Source organism: Dipodomys spectabilis, unplaced genomic scaffold (assembly GCF_019054845.1).
Source record: "Dipodomys spectabilis isolate Male_0828 unplaced genomic scaffold, ASM1905484v1 ptg000081l, whole genome shotgun sequence".
Lineage (NCBI taxonomy): Eukaryota > Metazoa > Chordata > Mammalia > Rodentia > Heteromyidae > Dipodomys > Dipodomys spectabilis.
Window position 1 is genome coordinate 1,048,182 of NW_024870758.1, and position 21,597 is coordinate 1,069,778.

At 38.7% G+C, this 21,597-nt stretch overlaps 1 protein-coding gene across 3 annotated transcripts in view; it reads left to right on the forward strand.

Annotated features, from left to right (window-relative positions):
- Mgat5 (alpha-1,6-mannosylglycoprotein 6-beta-N-acetylglucosaminyltransferase) overlaps nucleotides 1-21,597 on the forward strand; it is a 228,350-nt gene that overhangs the window by 85,779 nt on the left and 120,974 nt on the right. For all 3 annotated transcript variants that reach the window (XM_042683383.1, XM_042683384.1, XM_042683385.1), the window contains 4 exons: nucleotides 5,298-5,369; nucleotides 7,015-7,176; nucleotides 11,468-11,637; nucleotides 14,177-14,311. In XM_042683383.1, the coding sequence (XP_042539317.1) occupies nucleotides 5,298-5,369; nucleotides 7,015-7,176; nucleotides 11,468-11,637; nucleotides 14,177-14,311 (539 nt within the window). The remainder of the gene's footprint in view (nucleotides 1-5,297; nucleotides 5,370-7,014; nucleotides 7,177-11,467; nucleotides 11,638-14,176; nucleotides 14,312-21,597) is intronic.

A 21,597-nucleotide genomic window follows, 5' to 3' on the forward strand; every position in this document is an offset into this window, starting at 1 on the left:
AAATTATAGGCATGAATATGCCTGTGGTTTGGGGTTTTTTTTCCTTCAAAGTATAAGAATGTGCCCTTGTTTTTCCTATATCCAACAGTTCTCCTGAGTCAAAAATGAGCTAGATGAACTTGCAAGGAGGTTGGTTTGTATTGGGCCAAGTAAATAAGGAAGACACTGTAAGGATGGAGGCCAGATGTCATAGGATATTGGTATAAATTGCAACTTGTACTCTTGAGTCCAGTGAAAAGCCATCGAAGGTTTCATTACGTGCAAAATATGATCCAGTGTAGGCTATAAAACAATCATTCTTGCTGTACAGAGCAGGCAGTAGTGTAGCATTGGATGCTGAAATTTCTTACTGCTTTCATTGACTTTACCATACACTCTATGTAATAGTGGTACAACAAATGATTTTACAAGATGTTCTCCAGATGATTTAGGTAATACTACTCTAATATTGTTTAGGAACCTAACACGTGGTGTGGGTGTTTATGGAGTAGAGATTAAGTGCATCAGCCCTGAAGCTGAAGAGACATTTCAGCTATTAGCCAAGCCCAGTCTTTCTCTAGCTGTTTTCATCTGGCATGGTCATTAATCTTTACAAAGACCAAATGAAGCAGCTTGTGACAGTGTTTGCCCTTGAACTGTGCTCTATTCTGGGGAGCATTTGTTTGATCCTTTCTATCTCACATCCAGGAGACCAACATCCCATAAGCAGCTGGGCCAAAATATCCAGGACAGCCCTTGGTATAAACAACATGTTGGTGTCTTGCCACAACAGAAGTCCAGAAGTCTTTTCCACTTACTTTTTCTGAAACTTTAGAAAGTGTAGTGGATAAGCAGTATATGATACATAAAAAGTCCTTTTGATTCAAAAAATATGTTGGCACATTCACTAACCACTTTATTTGCTGTATCATAAGTGTAGTAAATGTTTGCTCTATGTAGAGTTAAGTGTATCATCCATCTTGGCTGATCCCAGATCAATTCTCTTTCTCTACTCAGCAGCAGTTACCTCAGCAAATCCCTTTAAACCTTGGTTTACTCACATGAAAACACATGGGACCACCATGTTACATGTGGTGTTGGTGTCTTGGAACCCTCCTAGAGGTCAAATGATTTTCAGAGAGCCTGACGTTTATAAGTCCAAAATATTTGCTGGCTGACATAGTGTGCATCATTTAATAATTCTACTATTAATACCCATTATAAAAATTATCATATGCAGATTAACAAAAAGAAAATGGAAAGCAGCTCTAACACCTACCCAGAGATCATCTCAGTGTGTTCTTACCACACCTTTTCTTCTTTCATTTTGATTATAATAGACATCTGAAAAAAATGTAGAATGAAATTCTATATCTCAGTGATCATTAAAAGAGAACACCTCACATGGATAATGGAAAAAGAGGCTGTAACAGAGGCTATTTTTATTTTTCTTCTTTGGGGTTCGGACTCAGCTTGGTGGGCAAGCCCTCTCCTTTGAGGCATACCATCTACCCTTTTTTGCTTTAGGATTTTTAGCTAGGGTCTTGTACCTTTGCCTGGATGGGCCCTGGACTGTGATTCTACCTCCCAAGGAACCGAGATTACGCATGTAAGAAACAGTGCCTTGACTTTCTTTGATAAGATGTTGCTAATTTTTTCCCCTAAGTTAACCTTTACTCATGATCTCCCTGGCACTATGGCTACCTCCCTAATTAATAGCTAAAATAATAGGCAAGTGACACTACGCTGTCTCAACAGAACTCTATTACTATAGAGTTAATGCCCTAGTATTTTTTATCTGTGTGCATATGCCTCAGCTCTTCTGTTTTAGCAACTTTTATTGCTTCCTCATTCCTCCTTTAAACTCCAACTTCAACTGTGTCTGTATCCACCGGGCAATTTTCTTTTCCTTAACTCTAAAGCGTTGTCTATCCGATGGACCTTGAAAAGAAACCTGACCCAGTTAGAATTTTTCGGGACTCAGAATGCTTGATTCACAATCCTCATGATTAAGCTGCAAACCCTTTTTAGTTCAAAGAAGGTTAAATCACTAGGAGGAGGAATGTCAAGAACTAAATTGTTTTATACCTCCTCACTCAAGAAAAGTGATTTATAGTACCTTCTCTGTAGAATATACATTAATTTTCCCTAGTTCTAGCCTGACTGGTCTCTGTCTGATCTGCTGCCTCTTCATTTTGTGGCCTGAGGCTAGTACACTAAAAAGATTAGTTCATTTCCGAGGAGTTTCACCTTCAAGTCAAAGATTATTAGACTAATGGTCATTGATTGTTGTGTGTGTTGTCCTGAATTCATATGGTTTTCAATTTTTGAACTTACCATGGTGAATTAAAGGCTACTGTTAAGATGTGCAGTCCTGGCTGGTAGTGTGGCTAAGAAGCAGAACATGTGCCTAGCATGTGCTGACCTTGGGTTCTATCCCCAGCACTTGGGGCAGGAAGGGGAAGGCCATAAATGGCAGGAAGAAAGGCCATAAATGTTGGGTAAAGGTAGGAGTTAGACAGTGCGGGATTTGGGAGTTTTTTAGTCACAGGATATCTTTGCCCTGAAGGCAAGCACACAGTGGCCACAGACAGAATCATGTGATCCAGGCACAGGTGGGAAGGTGGACACAGGTAGATACATAGGACACTGAGGTTCTGCCAGGCATGAGAAGTGGAACTATCCATAATGATGTGAAACAGGACCACTTCTGGGTCAGGCTTCCCAGGGCTCCTCCTGAGGTCAGCTTTATTGATAGGATACTATAAGTGAGTCCAGTTTATTAAAGTGTCCTGGAGTGATCAGACAGACAAAAAGAAAGTTAGGTATTGGGAGGTTAAATTATTAGCGGTGAGCAAGGTTTTTTCCCCTATGTGTTATTAATAATGCTCTTATTTAGGAAAGTGTTGCTCATTGGAGGGTTGTTTGTTTGAGTGCTTGGCATTATTGCCAGTGCTGGCTTCCTTCCAACCTTGGTAATCCTCTGAGATTTCCAAAGGAAAGAAATGCTCTATTTTCTGTTCTTTCTCCCTATAGGGTGATTGGTTTACATATAATTTCATTATTTTGTTAACCAGTAATCACTGTGTACAAAAACAATCTTAAAACCCCTATTTTTCCATTCTCTGTTAAGATCTTCACTGTTGGTTTTCCACCCTTCCGAGTATTATGTGTTAGCAGTGAAATTTCTCCCTAAAAGCTCAATTGGACTATTTCCCATTTTTGCAGGATGTCCTTGGAGTCTTGCACAGTAGTGTCTAGTAACTTAGAGTAGTAAGTAAATGCTCAGCTTTGGAAGAAGAATTACAGTCTTGAGGAATCCATTGGGAAGTCATGTCTTAGATCACCTTGGATTATATTTTCATCAGTATGAATCTAGGAAATTTCTTGTTTTGGCCAAGGAATAAGGAGGGAATTGCACTGTGTTGTAGCAATCTCTGACACCATTAATGTCTCCTTTTAGTTGATAGTCTTTATTCATAGCCTTGCTTCATCTTTCCCCATCATGCCCTTGATGGGAAATTTTCTTTCCTGACAAGTTGCTATACAAACTTGGTTATTTCTGTAGTTGTGGACTTGTGTGAGCTCACTCTCTTTCTATTTCTTCTTTCTGTCTCATGGGAGTGTGTGATGGGTGGGTATGGTTGAAAGTTTCACAGTCAAGTCATATCCATTTGAAGTCTTCGTGTAATAAATATACTTTATGGGAATGTTTTATTGCTTCCATTTACAAAAAGTTAATTGGAATTAAATAATTTAATCTGGCCTCCGACTATAAGGTACAGATGTGTGTTATGCTGCTAGAGCAGCTGGGGCTTCCTCCACTGACAGGCTTCCCATCTGCCTTTTTCATTTTTCTCATCTGTGGACCTCTACTTCCTTCCTTTCCTGGTCATATCGCCCTAGTCATTAGACTATCAGCCCCCAAGGCAAGTTAGTGTTTTTCTCTTTTTTCCTGAGCAAAAACAATTTTAGCTTTTCTTTGGGGAACTGTTTTTGAGTCTCTGAAGTTATTCCCAAATATCATAAAGTCTAATTTTGCTCCACAAGAAGAAAAAGCATATTGCACATTTTCTGTTCAGGGATTTGACCCTATTTTGGTTTTGCCTAGTTGGAGCGCTACTATTGAAGCCATGCCTCCAGCCCCAATTTAACTCTCTAAACTTGCCACTCACTGCTTTTGGATCATTAGCAGTGGCAGATGATTTTAGGCACATAAGGCCAATTATTTGGGATCATAGTAAAAATCACCTTGCATCGGGAATAATTTCTAGATTAGGTAAGCTGCAGTTTCTTTAAAAACTTACCAGACCTTGAGGGTAAACTATTTTCTTGTCTGACTGATTTTTCTGATCCATCGGCTGTGTCCCTTCGTAGAGCTGCTACCTCAGTGACCTTCCAAAGACATTCTTACTCTGCTAAATCTAGGCCCTCCTGATTGTAGAAAATTGATTTTCAGAGCATTTTTGTAGTCCTCGCTAATAATGTCATTATAGTATAGCAAAGAGTTGATGAAATTTTTGTGGCTATTTTAAACAAAGACCAGATGTTATTTCTCATTTTTTTTTTACTAGAAATTAATTTTCCTAATTTTCTTTGGTAACCTTCATGGAAGTAATCCCTATGAAATGTGGCACTTTCTTTGCTTTTTCTAGACCCGTGTGCACTGACAAAACAATCTGTCTTCCAGAATGGTTCTCACAAGCACACCAACCGAATAACTCCCTTTTTGTTCCTTTCTTCCTCTGATAGCCTTTCTTTCCCACCTTATTTCGAGATAATCCGAACAGCCAGAAAATGAGAGAAAGCTTTGACCAATTTGTTTTAAATGATCAGTTACATTCCTGAATCCTCAGATAGTGATTGAGCTCTGCAGCTCCAATGCCATCTTACTTCCTTTCCCCAGAGTGCCAGAGCATATAACAAATCATCCCTGTCTGCTTGCTAAATGGACACCAAGGCACTTTTGCATTCTCATTCCCCCTGTGGCAGTGATGGAATTTTTCTGCCATCAGCCAACCTCTCTCTAGAATAGAAGTGTGAGCACTAAATGATTTTTTGGAATTAGTCCCTGTAAAATGCTTTCAGGACAGGTGTGAAGTTTATTCGTGTGCTCCTTTGATCTATGCTGAGGCTTCACTGATTGGGGCACCTGCATCTGGACGGTTGACTGAAGTCCTGGGAGTTTGACTAAAAATCATATCCCGCATTAACACAGTGTTCATTCCATGCCAGGAATGTCCTCAGCCCTTTATAGGTGCATTAATCCAGTTGAAGATGAGCCACCGTACTTAGTATTGATGATTGATGTTTTTCAGGTTGAAAATTGGTGTCCTCATTTACCTTGGAGAGCAAAAAATCCCTATGAAGAAGCTGATCATAATTCATTGGTAAATGATTTTGGAAAACTCTTCCTAGACTTGTGCATTTATGTCAGATGATGAGTGATACAAGTGGAGTCTCCAAGTGCCAGCCGTGGGGTGAAATAGTGTTCTACTAAAGAACTGTCACCAGTCCTAAGCCCTAAGTAACCAAATCAATCAGCCAGTTAGCATAGATTTATATATTGAGCAATTCTCTGTGGGTCCTTAAATGATGGGCAACTGATAGGAATAAGACCCAGTGCCAGATGTGGAGGCCCTTGGTGATCTAATGAGAGGGGATGATTATAAATAACAGCCATGTCTGTCATAATGCTTTAATGCAGGCCAATGGGAATTAAAGAGGAAGAAGCAATCTCAGCCTGCAGAAGTCAGGGTAGATTGCATAGAGAAGATGACACTCTAGCTGAATTGAAAATGATGAGTGACTTCCTATGAGGTCAGGGGGAAAAGGAGGTCTCCAGTATGTTACGGTGAGCGCTTGGTGTTGTACAGCAGGAATCAGTGGCCAAAGCCAGAGTGTTTTGGATAAACTAGGTTTAAGATGACAGTCGAAGGTAGGAAAGAGACTATGAAAAACCTGTATGCTACCTTGAGCAATGAAGTCTGTTCTCTGGGTGTCAGCGAATGTTTACTTTAAAAGGCCAGATCCTAAATATTTTCCTTTTTGCAAGCCATATAATCTCGGCTATAGCTACTGAGTTTTGCTATTCTAGCAGAGTGGTTGTAGGTGATACCTATGTGTAAATTGTAGCTATGTTCCAATAAAAAAACACAAGAACAGGCAGTAGGGAGGATTGCCCACATTTTCATGGTTGTCTGACTACAGTTGAAGATTTGGGGCGTTAGGAGTCTATGGAGACAGGGAGGGAGATGAATGTTTAGAGTAAACTATCGTGACTGCTGGAAGATGAGCTCAGTGTGTTTTAGGTGTCTTATAAAGTAAGAACTGCTATTATCTTGTTCCTTTCTTCCAATCACCACTTGAATCCTATATTATCCAGAATAGCAGGGGAGTCATGGTGAGGGGCAGGGAAATACAGTTCTTGGATTATAAATTATTCTGGCCTGAATTTGAAGTTTGTATTCCGCTGTGGTAGAAACATAGTATTTTGGACTTTTAACTTCCTTAGAAAATCAGACATTTTGGTGGCTTGGACTGTGATATAATGTTAGATGAGCATTTATTCCCACATTTAACTCTGGACAGAAAGAAACTCTATGGCAACCTACATGATGTCAGAGAGCCTGTTCAGAGCTGACTTCAGCTGAAGTCAGTGGTCTGCTGCCTAACAATAGATCTGAGTGGCACAATCAATTTTGACACAGAGAATTTCAAGGTGTGTCAAGAAGACTCACTGTAAAATTGGCATTTTAACATGGCTCAGGGGTTTGCAATGACTGTTCTGCCTTTCTCAATTTCTAATTTTTTTTTAATGATGTCCCTGATAGCAGTTCAGCAGTCAGGGGCCTGTGTTTCAATTTGCAGTCCTGTGACCCATAAGTAAAAGCTCTGAAGCAAGACAAGACTCAGTGTTGAAGCCTTGGATTTAATTGACTCTCTCTTTCAAGTTTTCAAATGTCACATCAGGAAAACTATTTTTGCTCTCTGGCTTTTTATCTTCTATTCATTTTATTAAATTTCTGTTTCTAGGCAGAAATTCGGACGGATTTTAATATTCTCTACAATATGATGAAAAAGCATGAAGAATTCCGCTGGATGCGACTACGGATCCGGCGAATGGCTGATGCATGGATCCAAGCAATCAAGTCCCTGGCAGAAAAGCAAAACCTTGAAAAGAGAAAGAGGAAGAAAGTTAGTTTCTTTTTCATTCGCTTCCATGAGATGCTAGTTTCCTTTTAAAACATGCTTTTGCTTGGAAAGAAGACTAAGAGAAAGGTCATGTGTCAGATGACATTCCCTCAAGAAATTGGATCAGCCTTTGTACATCCCTTTCTGGGTTTTTCATTACTACAATACTCCCATTAGGGGAGACCAGCACAATTTCTCAGATATTTTAAGCAGAATATCTGCTTGTTAGATTTTCTCTAGACCTTTCTGATTGTTTCTCTCGGGTTACTGGAAAAAATTTCCCCATTTTTTTTTTTAACCTGAGTCTAGCCTTTGAGAACTTCCGGTTACATCATCAGGAAGCTCTTACATTTTTGTTACTTGTTTTGTGTTTTGGGCAGCCTGTGAATTTGCATTGCTGTTCTATTGGGTGATGCTTTTATTGAAGATTTTATTGGAGATTTTATTGAACATGAGTCCATTTCAGTTCATAAGGTACTTAGGAAGAAATTTTCTTTTTTTGTATAAATAAGGTAATGAGTACATTTCTTGTTGAACTTGTTATCCCCTCTCTCATTTTAGAAAGACATTTTCTGAAATGTCCTTGGGCTTAAAAGTTCTTTTACTCTATTCATTCTAGCTTAGAAGCAACATGGTATTGGATTAGCTGTTCTCATTTCAGAATTAAGCAAAGTGAATAATATTCTCCCATATCTAAAAAAAACTACAGACTAAGTTTAATAGTGATTGCTTGACTAATTAGTCCAGCAATTAGATATTAGATATTGTTGACAAGGAAAATAACAGATACACGTCGTAATATTCACAAGCACAGGTTGATATATCAGTCAGTTTTGCTTGTTTGTAAAACAACAAAACCAAACATTCTGGTACCAAGAAGTTGTGTATGGGAAAACATATGGCCAGATGCACCAGATGGGCACATTTCCGATGGATTTAATCCTTAGAATATATCATTAGGTAAAACAAATCTAGGTAAAGAGTAATATATATATATAATTATTTTTGAAAGGGAAAGGGAGTTACATCTACAATATATGTATAAACATTTACCTACACCTGTATAGTGCATAACTAATATGCATATGCTTATTGCTCATAGTTTTACAAGTTGAAGGATAAACCATAAAGTTAAAAATAAAGGAGATGAGCTAGGTATCAGTGGCAAATTCCTGTAATCCTATTTACTCAGGAGGCTAAGACATAGGGGATCCTGTTCAAAGCCAGTCTGGGAAGAAAAGTCTAAGAGGCTCTATCTCCAGTGCGCCAGCAAAAAGCTGGGCTAGAGGCATGTCTCAAGTGGTAGAGAGCTAGCTATTAACAAACAAGTTGTGTAACTATGAAGCCCTTAGATTAAAGAAGAGAGGGGGATTAAAAAAGAAGGAAGAGAAGGAAGGAAGGGAGGGAGGAAGGAAAGGAGGAAGGAAGGAAGGAAGGAAGGAAGGAAGGAAGGAAGGAAGGAAGGAAGGAAAGAAAGAAGGAAGGAAAACTTAGCTAGGCATTGTCATTGCATGCCTATAATCTTAGTACTTGGAGGGTAGAGGCAGGACAAGGGTAGAGACCAGTCTTGGAAACTTAACAATACCCTCTCTCAGAAATTAAAAAAAATAAACATAAGTACTAAAGTGGATGGGGATGATGGTTGTACAACAGTGTGAATGTTCTTAATGCTACTGAAATGAATCCATCAAAATGATGAATTTTATGTTATGCATATTCTGCCCCAATAAGAAAATCAAAGGGAAGAAGGCAATGGATTATCAGGTAACAGGTATCAAAACTAAACATTTCTGAGGATACTATACCTTGTAGATTGGATATTGGAGCCAGTTTATATAGTGGGAAAATTCAATTTAAAAAGCCATACCTAAAAATTATAAGAGAAGTAAAATAGATCAACTGACACATCCTTCCAGATTTCATATGGGCTGAGAGAGGAAGATAGTATTGAAGTCTCTCCAATACTATCAATGGAAGCTTTCAGGTGGGTTTATCACTGAGGACAAAAAGAATAGCAAAATATGTTAAGCCAATTCCTTCCCTATACTATGTGGAATCTATTGTGAATATTGAGATGCAGCAAATGAGTAATTACATTCGAGAAGTGGGATTCTCATTGTGGAAGAGAAGAAATAAAAGCTGTAAAATGAATAATGTTCTATAAAGGTTTGAATTGGAAGTAACAGTAGTAACTCATGATTTATTTTATCTTTGAGGAAAATTAATTTTCCCAGTTAGAGACACTAAAAAGCCTCCAAACAGTAATTAAGTAGAGTCCCTTAGAGTCTTTGATCTCTAAATGCTCTTTGCACTAGGTGGTATATAAAAGTTCTTGGAAAAATGATTCGTTATAGTCTGAGACAGGAATTGTGATAAGCTCAGAACATTTTGTCATACTCAAGAGCTGAGAAATTACCAAAGGCTGCTAGGACTGTGTCCAAAGAATCAAGGAATATCTGGGCACATTGGCTCATTCCTATAATCCTAGCTATGCAGGTAGCTCAAATCAGAAGGATCATGGTTTGAGACTAGCTGAGGCAAAAAGTTTATGGTCTCTGTCCTTGGACTAAAAAGCACAGCCCTGTTTGAAAAATAACTAAAGCAAAAGGAACTTGGATTGTGGCTCAAGTGGTAGAGCACCACTCTGGCAATGGCAAAGCCTTGAATTCAAACTCTAGTATTCGCATCCCTTCCAAAAAAAATAATCGAGCCTACTGGAAAAAGTTCTTACTGGCCAATTTGGGATAGATTTGATAGGGTAATTTATTGGACTACATTAAGTTATGTTTATATCATTATTATTATACTATTTATATTTATTAATATATTTATATATATATTTATTTTATATTATTAAAATTAACCCATTGGTGGCTTACACCTATAATCCTAGATACTCAGTACAATGAGATCTGAAGATCTCCATTTGAAGCTAGCCAAGGCAGAAATGTTCATGAGACTATTACCTCCAATAGACTAGCCACAATCCAGAAGCGAAGCTCTGGATCAAGTGGTAGAGTGCTAGTCTTGAGAGAAAAAGCCAAGCAAGAACACAAGGCCCTCGGTTCAAGACCCAGCAGTACTGACAATAGATTAAAAAACAAGCTAAAAAATAAGTAAGAAATAAGTAAAAACCTCAAAGCATGATTTGAAACTTATTCTGAAAACTAGAAAAGAAAGTGAAAGAATATACCAGGCTAATTCCTTACAAACTGTATCTCATGGTGACCAAATGTCTGAGAAGTAATTTTTTTCATGAATAAATGAATGTTAAACTATGTATCGCAGCCTCATACATTAATGGGACTATTTAATGATTGCTGGTAGTCACTAACAGCCAACGCAGACACTCCGATATCATTCCCACCAATGCAAGCACACAGCATCACCTATAAATTGTCAGGACAACTGAGTCAGAACTTGATCACATCTGAAGACCTAATTACTAATTCACCATAAACACAAGGCATGGAATAACCAGTATCACAATCCCTTGGGATTGCAATCAGCAAGAGAAACTATTGAAGTTACAACTCAGTGTCTCTGACACACATACACACATACCTTGCTCCAAATGAGTACTAGGAAATTACAGAGCTTAAAGAAGATGAAACACCTGAGGCAGTTATACTGTGTATACTCTTGACCTCACAATCTCCCAAAGGTCAGTTGAGGAAGTACAGACATTAACTGGCTATCAGATGATATTAAGAAGTTAGCCTGTTTGGTGTGGCTTCATATTTTAAGTGAAGGCTTGAAGTATGTACCAACGACAGATGTGATGTATAGAATTAACCTCAAAACAGTCTAGAGAGGTTGGGATAAAAGAGGTTATAGATTAAATCAAATCGGCCATGAATTAATAATTGCTAAAACTGTGATGTAAGTCTCTTGGTATTGACAGTATTCTCATGTCTGCTTTTCTGTGTGTTTGAAATTTGCCGACTTTGGGGGGGGGTGGGAAATAAAGCCCAGATTGCTAAAATATACTCTATCATCAGGCTTAACTTTAATTCTGACTTTAACTACCCCAGTGTTTGAAAGCAGACTAATCTGCCCATTACTCACACCCGTGGATGGCCATACCAAAAGCTGTGAAGGCTGTATTCTTTGCAAGTATTATTTCCTTCTTCTTTTTTCCCAGGGAAGAAAATGGCACATCTCATATTGAGATCACATCAGGATATAAATGCAGCTTGAGAAGTAGTTGACTGCTTTGTGGAGCTTTATTATGGACTTCGTTCTTTGATTTGGTGAAATTTAGTATATGCCTCTTTTTTTTAATGTTTTCTAGGTTCTTGTTCATCTGGGACTCCTGACCAAGGAATCTGGTTTTAAGATCGCGGAGACAGCATTCAGTGGAGGCCCTCTTGGTGAATTAGTTCAGTGGAGTGATTTAATTACATCTCTGTACTTACTGGGCCATGACATTAGGATTTCAGCATCACTGGCTGAGCTCAAGGAGTAAGGAGATTACTTTTCAATTTTAAAATCAGAATACAAAACAAAAAAATGTAAACTCTTAAAGCCCTCTATTAGTGGATAATTTCTTGGGGAGGAAAATAAAAGTGATAATTCACTAAAAAGGAGATAAGAAGATTATTTTCAGGACCTAAAAACATACACTATGAAAAGGATAATATGTTTTCATTGTAGCTGCAGGCTCCCCAGGCTTCCTAAATGACTGCCAGAAAATTCAAACTAAGAAGCTTATTCTTTGCTGTTACAGGTGCTTCTAGCATCTGCAGCACAAGTCATTATTGACTTTCCTAATTCCCTGTCTCTTGCTGAAATTCATGCCATTCCCAACTCAACATCAAGCTTTCTAAATTCTGAAACAGGCAGGTTCTTGTTTATAATTTAATTTGGATACAGTGAACTTCCTGAAAGCCCTGATCCAATCCTTTTTCAATTAGCCAGCTTTCAGCTCCATCTGTTAACGTTTCCCAAGTCTTCTGTTTCACTGAAATTTGCAGGGAGCTCTCGTTTTCTCTCAATCCCTTCTTGATTGACATAGCTGGCCATGCAGACACTTGGATCCTCTTTCTCCCAGATACTACCCAGCAACTAAATGTCATGTTGCAATGCCAAGTATCTCCAGAAGAAAAAAAAAAATGCCTTGGATGAACATTCTAGAGATGAGAGGTGTCTTAAATGCATGTGCATTCCACCCTAGTCTTTCCTGTATTCAAGGAACTGTTGGCAAGTTAGTAGATGTGTATTGAGATGAAATCATTTGCTGATGATTTTTACCTGTCATGTACCATCATAAAAGTTCAGTTGTCATGGTAATAGCAACAATTATGACAGTCATAACATTGATGAAAGCTATTAACTGCAAACTGTTGTGCCTCAACGTATTGTGCATCAGATGCTAAGCACTCTGTGTTTTATCTTATTTGGTAGCATTGAGAAATAGGTGCTGCATTTTAAAGATGGGGAACTGAGGCTCAACACAAACATGAGTTGTCTGAGCCTTAAAGGGAAGACCCAAGAGTTGAGTCCTCTGTCTCTTTGACTTCAAAATGGGTTCTGAGGTCTTCTGTGCCTTAATTGTCCAGCACTGTTGTTCCTTTACCAGGCTGCCTCCTGTTGCCATCTTCCCGCTTTATGAGGTGCCCAAGATTCACCCTGTAAGGTGGACATATTACTATACTTCCACTTACTCACCCTGCCTTCTGTAGCCTCCAGAGATGACCAGCATGTGGTTAAGGATCTGCCAATCTTTTGATTATTGCAATTAATGCATTAAATAATAATTACCCTAATTACAATTCTGGTAGTACTAATTGAAGTGTGGATGCTAGAATATAAATGTGGTAGGCAGGAAACTGAATCTTACCCAGCATTAATGCCTAGCACACTGGGGGTTCAACAGATTGTTAAAGGAAAGAAGGAATGCAGAAGTGAGTTAGTTGGTGGCTGGATTATACAAATGGGGCACCACAAAGTTCAAGAAACAAGAATTTCCTGGAATGCTCAGGGAAGGCATATAAGGCATATAACCAGCAGAGACTGATTTGATAGTCATGGCAAAGTTGATCCTGGAAGCTGATAGTGGTCTTTGCATACATTGGCCTCAGGGCTAGATGGATTTTATTTAACAAGAAAATGATGGAAGCAACATAAAACAGTGGTCCCCAAAAGTGCCTATACATTGAAACACTTGTGATCTTTTTTTAAGTTTTAGAGAACTCTTTGAAGTTTCTAAATGTTCATCATTCCTATAACTAATTAAATTACATCTGGAGGTAGGATTCAGTCTTAAATATTCTGTGATGCCTCCCATTAATCCCACTGTAGAGATGAGTTTGAGGACCACTGAGTACAGGGTGAACCAGGGGTCAGCAAACTGTGGTTCAGTAGGCCAGGTGGACCCCACTGCCTGTTCCTCTAGTTTCAGAATGCCAACAGACTTGTGGTTACTTTCTATTTCTGGCAGCTTTCATCCTATAGTGGCAGAGCTGAATAATTAGGACAGAGATGAAAGTGTTTATTATCTGGCCCCTTACAGACATAATTTTGCTGACTTTAGGAAGAAGTTCTATGGAACCTGACTTTACATGAAGGTACCAGGAGCAGGAGGAGTGTAGTGCTCTTGAACTCCTCAAGATAGAAAGTCTTGCTATATATCCAATTCCTTTTTATTTTTATTTTCCTGGAAAGTGAAGTAAAGATTCAGGAAGGTGAAACCACTTACCTGGATCTCCTAGCTTAGACTGCTCTGCAGTGGCCAGGGCATTAGACTTACCTGGTGGTTGACTTCAAGGGCTGTGTTTATGTACCAAAACTTGCTTCTGTAGGAGTGAGAAGGGGGTTCTGGGTTCCCCTTGATGGACAAGAGGAATTGAGTGAGGCAGCAGGTTTGGGAAGATTTTGCCATCCTCTCTAAGGAGTGATTTTTTTTTTTTTTTTTTGCCTGTTGAATTTGCCAAGTTCAGTATCTTAAAGTTAATAGGTTTTTTTTTTTCTTTCTTTCTTTCTTGGTTTGCTCTTTTTCCAGAATCATGAAGAAAGTTGTAGGAAACAGATCTGGTTGCCCAACTGTGGGAGACAGAATTGTGGAGCTCATTTATATTGATATTGTAGGACTTGCTCAATTCAAGAAAACTCTGGGACCATCCTGGGTTCATTACCAGTAAGTGCTAAATGTTGTTCTTACTTACGTTAATGCTCTTGTTTTTTAACCTTAAGAAGAATGACATGGTTACAAGTATAAGACATGATTAAATATCTTTCAGACTGTATGAAGTGGGTTTCTTATTCATAATTGAAACTCGGGTTTCTCCCAAGGACTTTCTACTTCCTAGAGCTATTCCTTATGTCCACTGATGTCATAAGAATAGAAAACAAGTTCCACCTTTCTCTTCCCTTCTCTACTACCCAGCATTCCCCTCCCAGCTGGTCTCATCTGTTTAAGCAAATAATGACTTTGACAAAATAGGCATAGTGTCATTTTTTTGTGGTCCTTTTGAGGTAGTGGCTCATTTCTTACCTTTGTTCTCATCAGTATTCTTGTCATTCTTGGGAGAAAAGGCTAAGAGCCTGATATGACTATCAGGATCTTTTTTTGTTTTCTTCTTTGTGATACTGGACTTCATGCTTGCTAGGCAGGCACTCTACCACTTGAGCCACACCTTCAGTCTTTTTGCATTGTTTTTTTTTTTATTTGTTTGTTTTTTTGTCGGTTGTGGGGCCTGAACTCTGGGCCTGGGCACTGTCTCTCAGCTCTTGAGCTCAAAGCTAGTGCCCTACCACTTGAGCCACAGCACTACTTCCAGCTTTTTCTGCTTATGTGGTGCTGAGGAATCGAACCCAGGGCCTCATGCATGCGATGCAAGCACTCTACCACTGAGCCACCTTCCCAGCCCACTGGTTTTGTTTTTGAAGAAGGATCTTGCTTTTTGCCTGTCTAGCTGGATAGCTTCCCACCATAGTTGGAAGGACAGCCTTTTCTGTCATGACGGTCTCATGAACTTTTTCTTTCTTTCTTTCTTTCTTTCTTTCTTTCTTTCTTTCTTTCTTTCTTTCTTTCTTTCTTCCTTTCTTTCTTTCTTTCTTTCTTTCTTTCTTTCTTTCTTTCCTTCTTTCTTTCTTTCTTTCTTTTTTTTTTGGCCTGGTGTGGCTGCAAACTCCATTTCCTTAGTAGTAAGTATTACAGATATGAGCCACCCTCCCTGGCTAGGTCTTACATTTTTTTAAACATAAACTTATGCTTACTGTGACTATGAGATTGTGCATGTGTGTGTGTGTTCATGTACATGTGCTTGTGCATGTGCATGTATGTGTATGTGTGTATCTGTTCATTATTTAATAGAGTAGCTCCTTAGTTCTTTGATTGTGGGTTTGAGGCTATGATTTAGAGTTTGGAACAATTCTATGTGTTCCACACACATGGTGCTAAGTAAATAACACTGAATTATATAATGTCATTTATTATATTTTCAGTTTTCTATGAGGGATTCTGCAAAGAAGCTTAGTTTAGTGCTAATGCATTGCTAATATTTCTTTTAGCACATTCATGTGTTTTTAACAAAATAAGAGTAGCTGTGTGTGCTAGCCTTCAGCAGGCAAAAATCACCAGTTTTGAATCCTCGCCTCTCCCCCCGCAAGGGCTCAAGTTCTGGCCCAGGGCTTCTTATGTGCTAGACAAACACTCCTAAGCTACACTTCTACCAATACTTTTTTAAAATGCTTTTGCTGTTGTTGTTACCTGCTGTTTGTTGTTGTTGATACTGACTTTGGTGCTCAGTAAGTTTTAAAGTAATTATTAAAAACTGAATAAAGATCACATTTTATTTAATAGTGTAAAGCCTACAAGAATTTTAAAAGTATGAAGGCTGGTTAGACACTGTACCAGTGGTAATTAAAAAAAAAACTAGCCTGTAGTTTAAAACTGCTTTCTAAGAGAACACTGTTTATTTTTTGTCACTACTGAATAGAAAGATTTATTGTGTCATTGTTGTTTTTCCAGTATTGGGGATTGAGCCCATGGCCCTTTGTATGCTAAACCACGGCTATATTTCCAGAGCTATACCTGTGCTCCTTCTGGTTTTATTTTTCAATAAGGTCTCTCACTTTCGACCTAGGCAATCCTCCTACCTCTATCACCACCTCCCAAGTAGCTGGGATTATGGGCTAGAAAGATGTTTTGGGGTGATCTTCTGTGTAAGACAGTTTTGCATCACTGTGACCAAACACCTGAGCAAAGCAGGAAGGAGAGATTTACTGTGGCTCATGGTTTCAGACCATCAAGGTAGGGAAAGTATGGTAGAGCAGAGCAGATCACATTATGATGGTCAGTAAACAGAATTCCTGTGCCAGCACATTCCTTCTTTCTTCACCTTTATTCCATTCTTGCTGCCAGCATAGAGGATGGGTACCACCTACACTCAGGGCAAGTATGTCTTCTTAAGAAATCATCTTATATCCAGGCATTGGTGGCTCACACCTGTAATCCTAACTACTCAAGAGACTGAGATCTGAGGAATGCGGTTGGAAGCCAGCCTGAATAAGAAAGTCTCTGAGACTTATCGCCAATAAACTGTCAAATCTGCCAGGCGCTGGTGGCTCATGCCTGTAATCCTAGCTACTCAGGAGGCTGAGATCTGAGGATCGCGGTTCAAAGCCAGCCCGGGCAGGAGAGACCGTGAGATTCCTATCTCCAATAAACCATCAGAAAACCGGAAGTGGCGCTGTAGCTCAAGTGGTAGAGCGCTTGCCTTGAGCTGAAGAGCTGAGGGACAACGCCCAGGCCCAGAGTTCAAGCCCCACGGCCGACCAAAAAAAAATAAAAATAAAAAATAAACTGTCAAATCTGCTGAAAGTGGAGCTGTATCTCAAGTGGTAGAACTAGCAAAAGAAGCTCAGGACAGTATCCAGACCCTGAGTTCAAACCCCAGGACTATTCCCCAAAAAAGAAAAGACACACTTAGAGGTGTGCTTTGCTAATCTCTTAAGTCACATTTTGATCCAATCAAATTGAAAAGATAACCATCACATCTTTTAATTAACCAATAAATGAATCCAGCTAGCCTGTAATATATATTTCTCTTTCAGGTTTAAGTTTGATGTTATTAACTATAATCTTCAAGGTTATATGAGTTTGGAATTCCTGTAGAAATCAGAAATAAGAACTGAAAATACAAAGGGTCTCAAAAACATAAAGAAGTGATGCCATTGTCTGCAGAATTTCCTTGCAATTTTTTTTCCCTAGCAGCAACGATTTTCTCATTCAACAATGAAATATTCACAGTAAAGAGATTGATGCAGTAGAGATTGTTGATTGAATGAATAGTCTTTCTTTTGGATATAGATTTCATTCAAAAGGAAAAAAGCAAAATTAGATGGTTGGTTTGAGCCAGAATCATACTCTACTTTTTGCATTGTGTTTTTTCTTTTTCTTGCCTCGTTCTTTCCCTTGACGTCTTCATGAATCACAGGCTATCATATTTGTTCTCACTTATCTGGAAATAACTATCTTTCTTCTTGGTTAATAAGCCATGTAGTAAACACACAGCTTTTTATTTAATCCTACAGACTTTAAAAAAATCAGGGCAGTTGTTTTCTGGTATTTTGTGTATGGCAGACATGAGAAAGCTGGACCATTCATTCCTGCCCTGACTTTCATGGACTATTTGAGCTAGATGCTAGGAGCTAATGTCTATAATCCTAGCTACTCAGGAGCCTGAGATTTGAGAGTTATGGTTCAAAGCCAGCCTGTGCAGGAAAGTCCATGAGATTTTTATCCCCAATTAACTAGCATAAAGCTGGAAGCAGAGCTGTGGCTTAAGTGGTAGAGCCCTAGCTTTCACAAAAAAAAAAAAAAAAAAAAAAGCTCAGGGATGAGGCCCAGGCCCTGAGTTCAAGCCCCAGGACCAGGAGAGGAAAAAAAAAAAAAAAGACTGTTTGAATAGAGAAATATTCTCATTGTTCGTGTCCAGATAAGTTCAGAAAGATAGTGTTTTTATTGCAGTGAAGTCACTACCTCAGAGGGGTTTTATGGAAGAGTGTAATGTTGATGTCCCTTCCTTTAATAACTGGTTGGCATTAGTAACCGTTGGTTACTCAGTCTTTTGGTTCTTTAGCCTTGAATCTTTGTGTTGTGACAAAATTACAATTCTATCAGAACACCAAAAATAAATCTTGAAAAACTTCCTTGTTCGCTTCTTTCTAAAAATGAGTTGTTAGAGCTGTCTGAATTCATCTTGAGTGATAGCATATTTTGTAAATTGTATCGTCAGATCTTCTCATTAGGAACAAGCCCTTTAGATCTTTGGTCTTGGGGAAATAGTTGTAAGTTCTCGGTAGATAGAAAGAGAGAGAGGTAGATATGTATGTGTGTTTGTGTACATGTATATATGTATACACACAGGAAATTCAATTAAATATTTGTTAAATATCAACCTATGACTAATATTCTACTAGATACTGTCCTTCCTCTTTTGCTTCATATGAAGGCTTAGGCATAGAAGACATGAAGGAGGTAAGATGAAAATAGTCCAAGATCTAGTGTGCTTTGCATCAAAGTCTAAAACTAGAAAGTAGGCCCTAGCTAGGAGCCTATAAACATCCATCTCATTTTAGTGTGGCCAAGAGCAAAAAGAAGGTTCCAGGAATCATTTGGCATTGCTCCTGAGGTCCCTGTTTAAGAAAAGGCAGCTGACTGGGACATAGGGCAAATATCTTTTTAAGTCATTCCTGAGACTACAGACACATGAAAGGTATTAAAAAGATGACATAAACATCAGCCCTCCAAACATAGTTCCAAAACAGTCATAGAAAGTGATTGAAGAAGGAAAACTGTAATGTTAAACCTCCTATCTCTTAGACAGAGGTCAGTTCCTTCTGCTGATTTAGAAAATAAGCAGAACCTCAAGTAAAAAGATGTAGAAATATAAGTTATGAGATTTATCCTATCATTAGAGTCTGCTATAGTTGCTAAGAACCCAGCCTCCCATTTCCTGTATCTCTGCTCTGTCCTGAAGTCCTGGCTTTCAGGAATTAAGCCTCTACTAGATAACTTTACTCTTCAAGGTTTATTTAGAAAAAGTAACAATAAGAAAGCTCCAAATTCTAGACCCTAAGAGTGAATGACAAGGAAGTGGAGGGAGCTAAAGCCTGCAAGGCAAAGCTCCATGATGCTGTAATCTGCATCATGAAATGGCAATCAACACGTGTCCCTGCCTCTCCTACTCTAACTGCAACCTTCTATACAGCTACCACCATCATCTGAATACTACCATCTTTCTCAGAAGAAAATGTACTGGCTCCACCCACTCCTTTTGCTTCTCATTTCAGAAAGGAAAAAATATCTTAAGAAATGGGAATGTTGTATTATGAAGAAAGAAAGGACACTATTCAAAGAGCATTGTGGGAACAGAGCACTGATGGGTTTCTTATACCCCCCTGTTCTTTTTCTTGGACCATCTCCCTATTGGCTGGCAAGCTGATGCTGTCCTTGTAGATGCTGTGAAAATTGCCAATCAGCACCTAATGGTATATACCAAATAGTCCCAGATATTCAGGAGGTTGAAGCAGGATGTTCAGGCCAGTGTAGGCAGCATTGCAAGACTCCCAAAAAATTGCTTGTTATGATGAGGGCTCTTCAATGGAAGAATCACCTAAGAATCCTAAAGAGAGAAACTTTTTCCTGTGGTTGCTTGTCTTTTACTCTGATCATTGATGATTCCTTTCTCCTCTTCTTTATATTGTCTAGAAAAAAAGGCATAAGAAAATTAGGCCACAAAATTCATTATTTATAATTGTACTTCCTAGAAAAGTCTACTCTGGTGTTTGGATTTTATTTTGTTCAAAATTCTATATTGTCTGGGCACTGGTGGCTCATGTCTATAATCCTAGCTAGTCAGGATGCTGAGATCTGAGGATCCCAGTTTGAAGCCAGCCCAGGCAGAAACTGTGAGACTCTTATCTCCAATTAACCACTCAAAATCCAGAAGTGGCACAATGGCTCAAAATGGTAGAGCACTAGCCTTGAACAAAAGAGCTCAGGGAGAATGTCTAGGCCCTGAGTTCAAGCACACAACTGACAAAAAAGGAAAAAGTTCTATATTGAAGTGAACATAAAAAATTATAAGAATGTGACATTGTCAAAAAAGAAATCAAAGTGAAAAAATCAAGGCAAAAATATATATTTGTTGATATGTACTAAGACATATATATATATATATATATATATAGTATATATATATATATTCAATTCTCACAACACATACACACACACACACACAAACACAAACGTTATGAGAATGGAAGCTAGGTGCCAGTGGCTCATACTTGCAATTCTAGCTACTCTTGAAGGTGCGATCTGAGTATCATGGTTCAAAGCCATCACAGACAAGAAAGTCTGCAAGGCTTTTCTGAAATTAACTACCAAAAAGCTGGAAATGGAGCTGTGGCTCAAGTGATAGAGCACCAACCTTGAGCAAGGGACAGTACCAGGCTCTTGAGTTCAAGCCTCAGTACTTGGATTTAAAAAGAAAAGGAGTAGGAAAAGGAAGTAATTGAGTCAGCTCCTTAAAAGCCATGGCTACCATCTAATTCTACATTGTGGTCTTTAGTCTTTATAACTACTGATCCTTCTGATCCATTGGTAAGAGTTATTCAGAAGTATCATTGATAGATAAAATAGAGCTGTTTCTTTTGGCCTACCATGAGCTCAGTATACATGAATGCTCTGTGAATCTGTGATAGAATCATTGCAACCCCACTCAGGATATTTTGTTTCAGTAGTAACTTTTTTATTCCTTTATTCCAGTTAGTCACTCTTTGTGTTCTCTCAAAGTGACCAGAAAGCTGTTGTTGTTTGCTTGCTTGCTTTTAAAGGGCCACCTGGGAAATGCTCAGGCTTTGGGGCTAGGTGTCCACCCCAGCATAGTACAGCAGGAAAGCAGTGGCTAAGACATAGACTGTGTGTGAACTGCACTGCAGGATGTGGCTGGAGCCAATAAAACTTTATTTTTGAAAGTAAAAATAGGACTTCCATATAATTTTCATGTGTCACAAAATATCCTCACTCTCTGCTGTTTCTAATCATTTTAAAATGTGAAAACAATTCTTAGCTCACGGCCAAACAAAAAGAGATGGTAGGGAAGATCTAGGCCTCTTTTAAGGCCTTGGTGGAATAGCTACATGAGGTTTTGTGTTTCTTTAGGCTCTAGGAAGAATGAACCGTTTTGTTAGATACGAGAAAAACCCACCAGTGCCTATTAGATGAGATTCTTGTCCATTTTGTGTTGCCACAACAGAATACGTGAACCTGAGTAGATTATAATAAAAAGTAATTTTATATCTCACCATTCTAAAAGCTAAAAAGTGCAGATCAAGGAGCTACATAAAGACAGAGGTAAGGGGGGTGTCACAGGGTGAGAGAAGAGGATCAAGCAAGCCCAGGTCCCTTCCTTT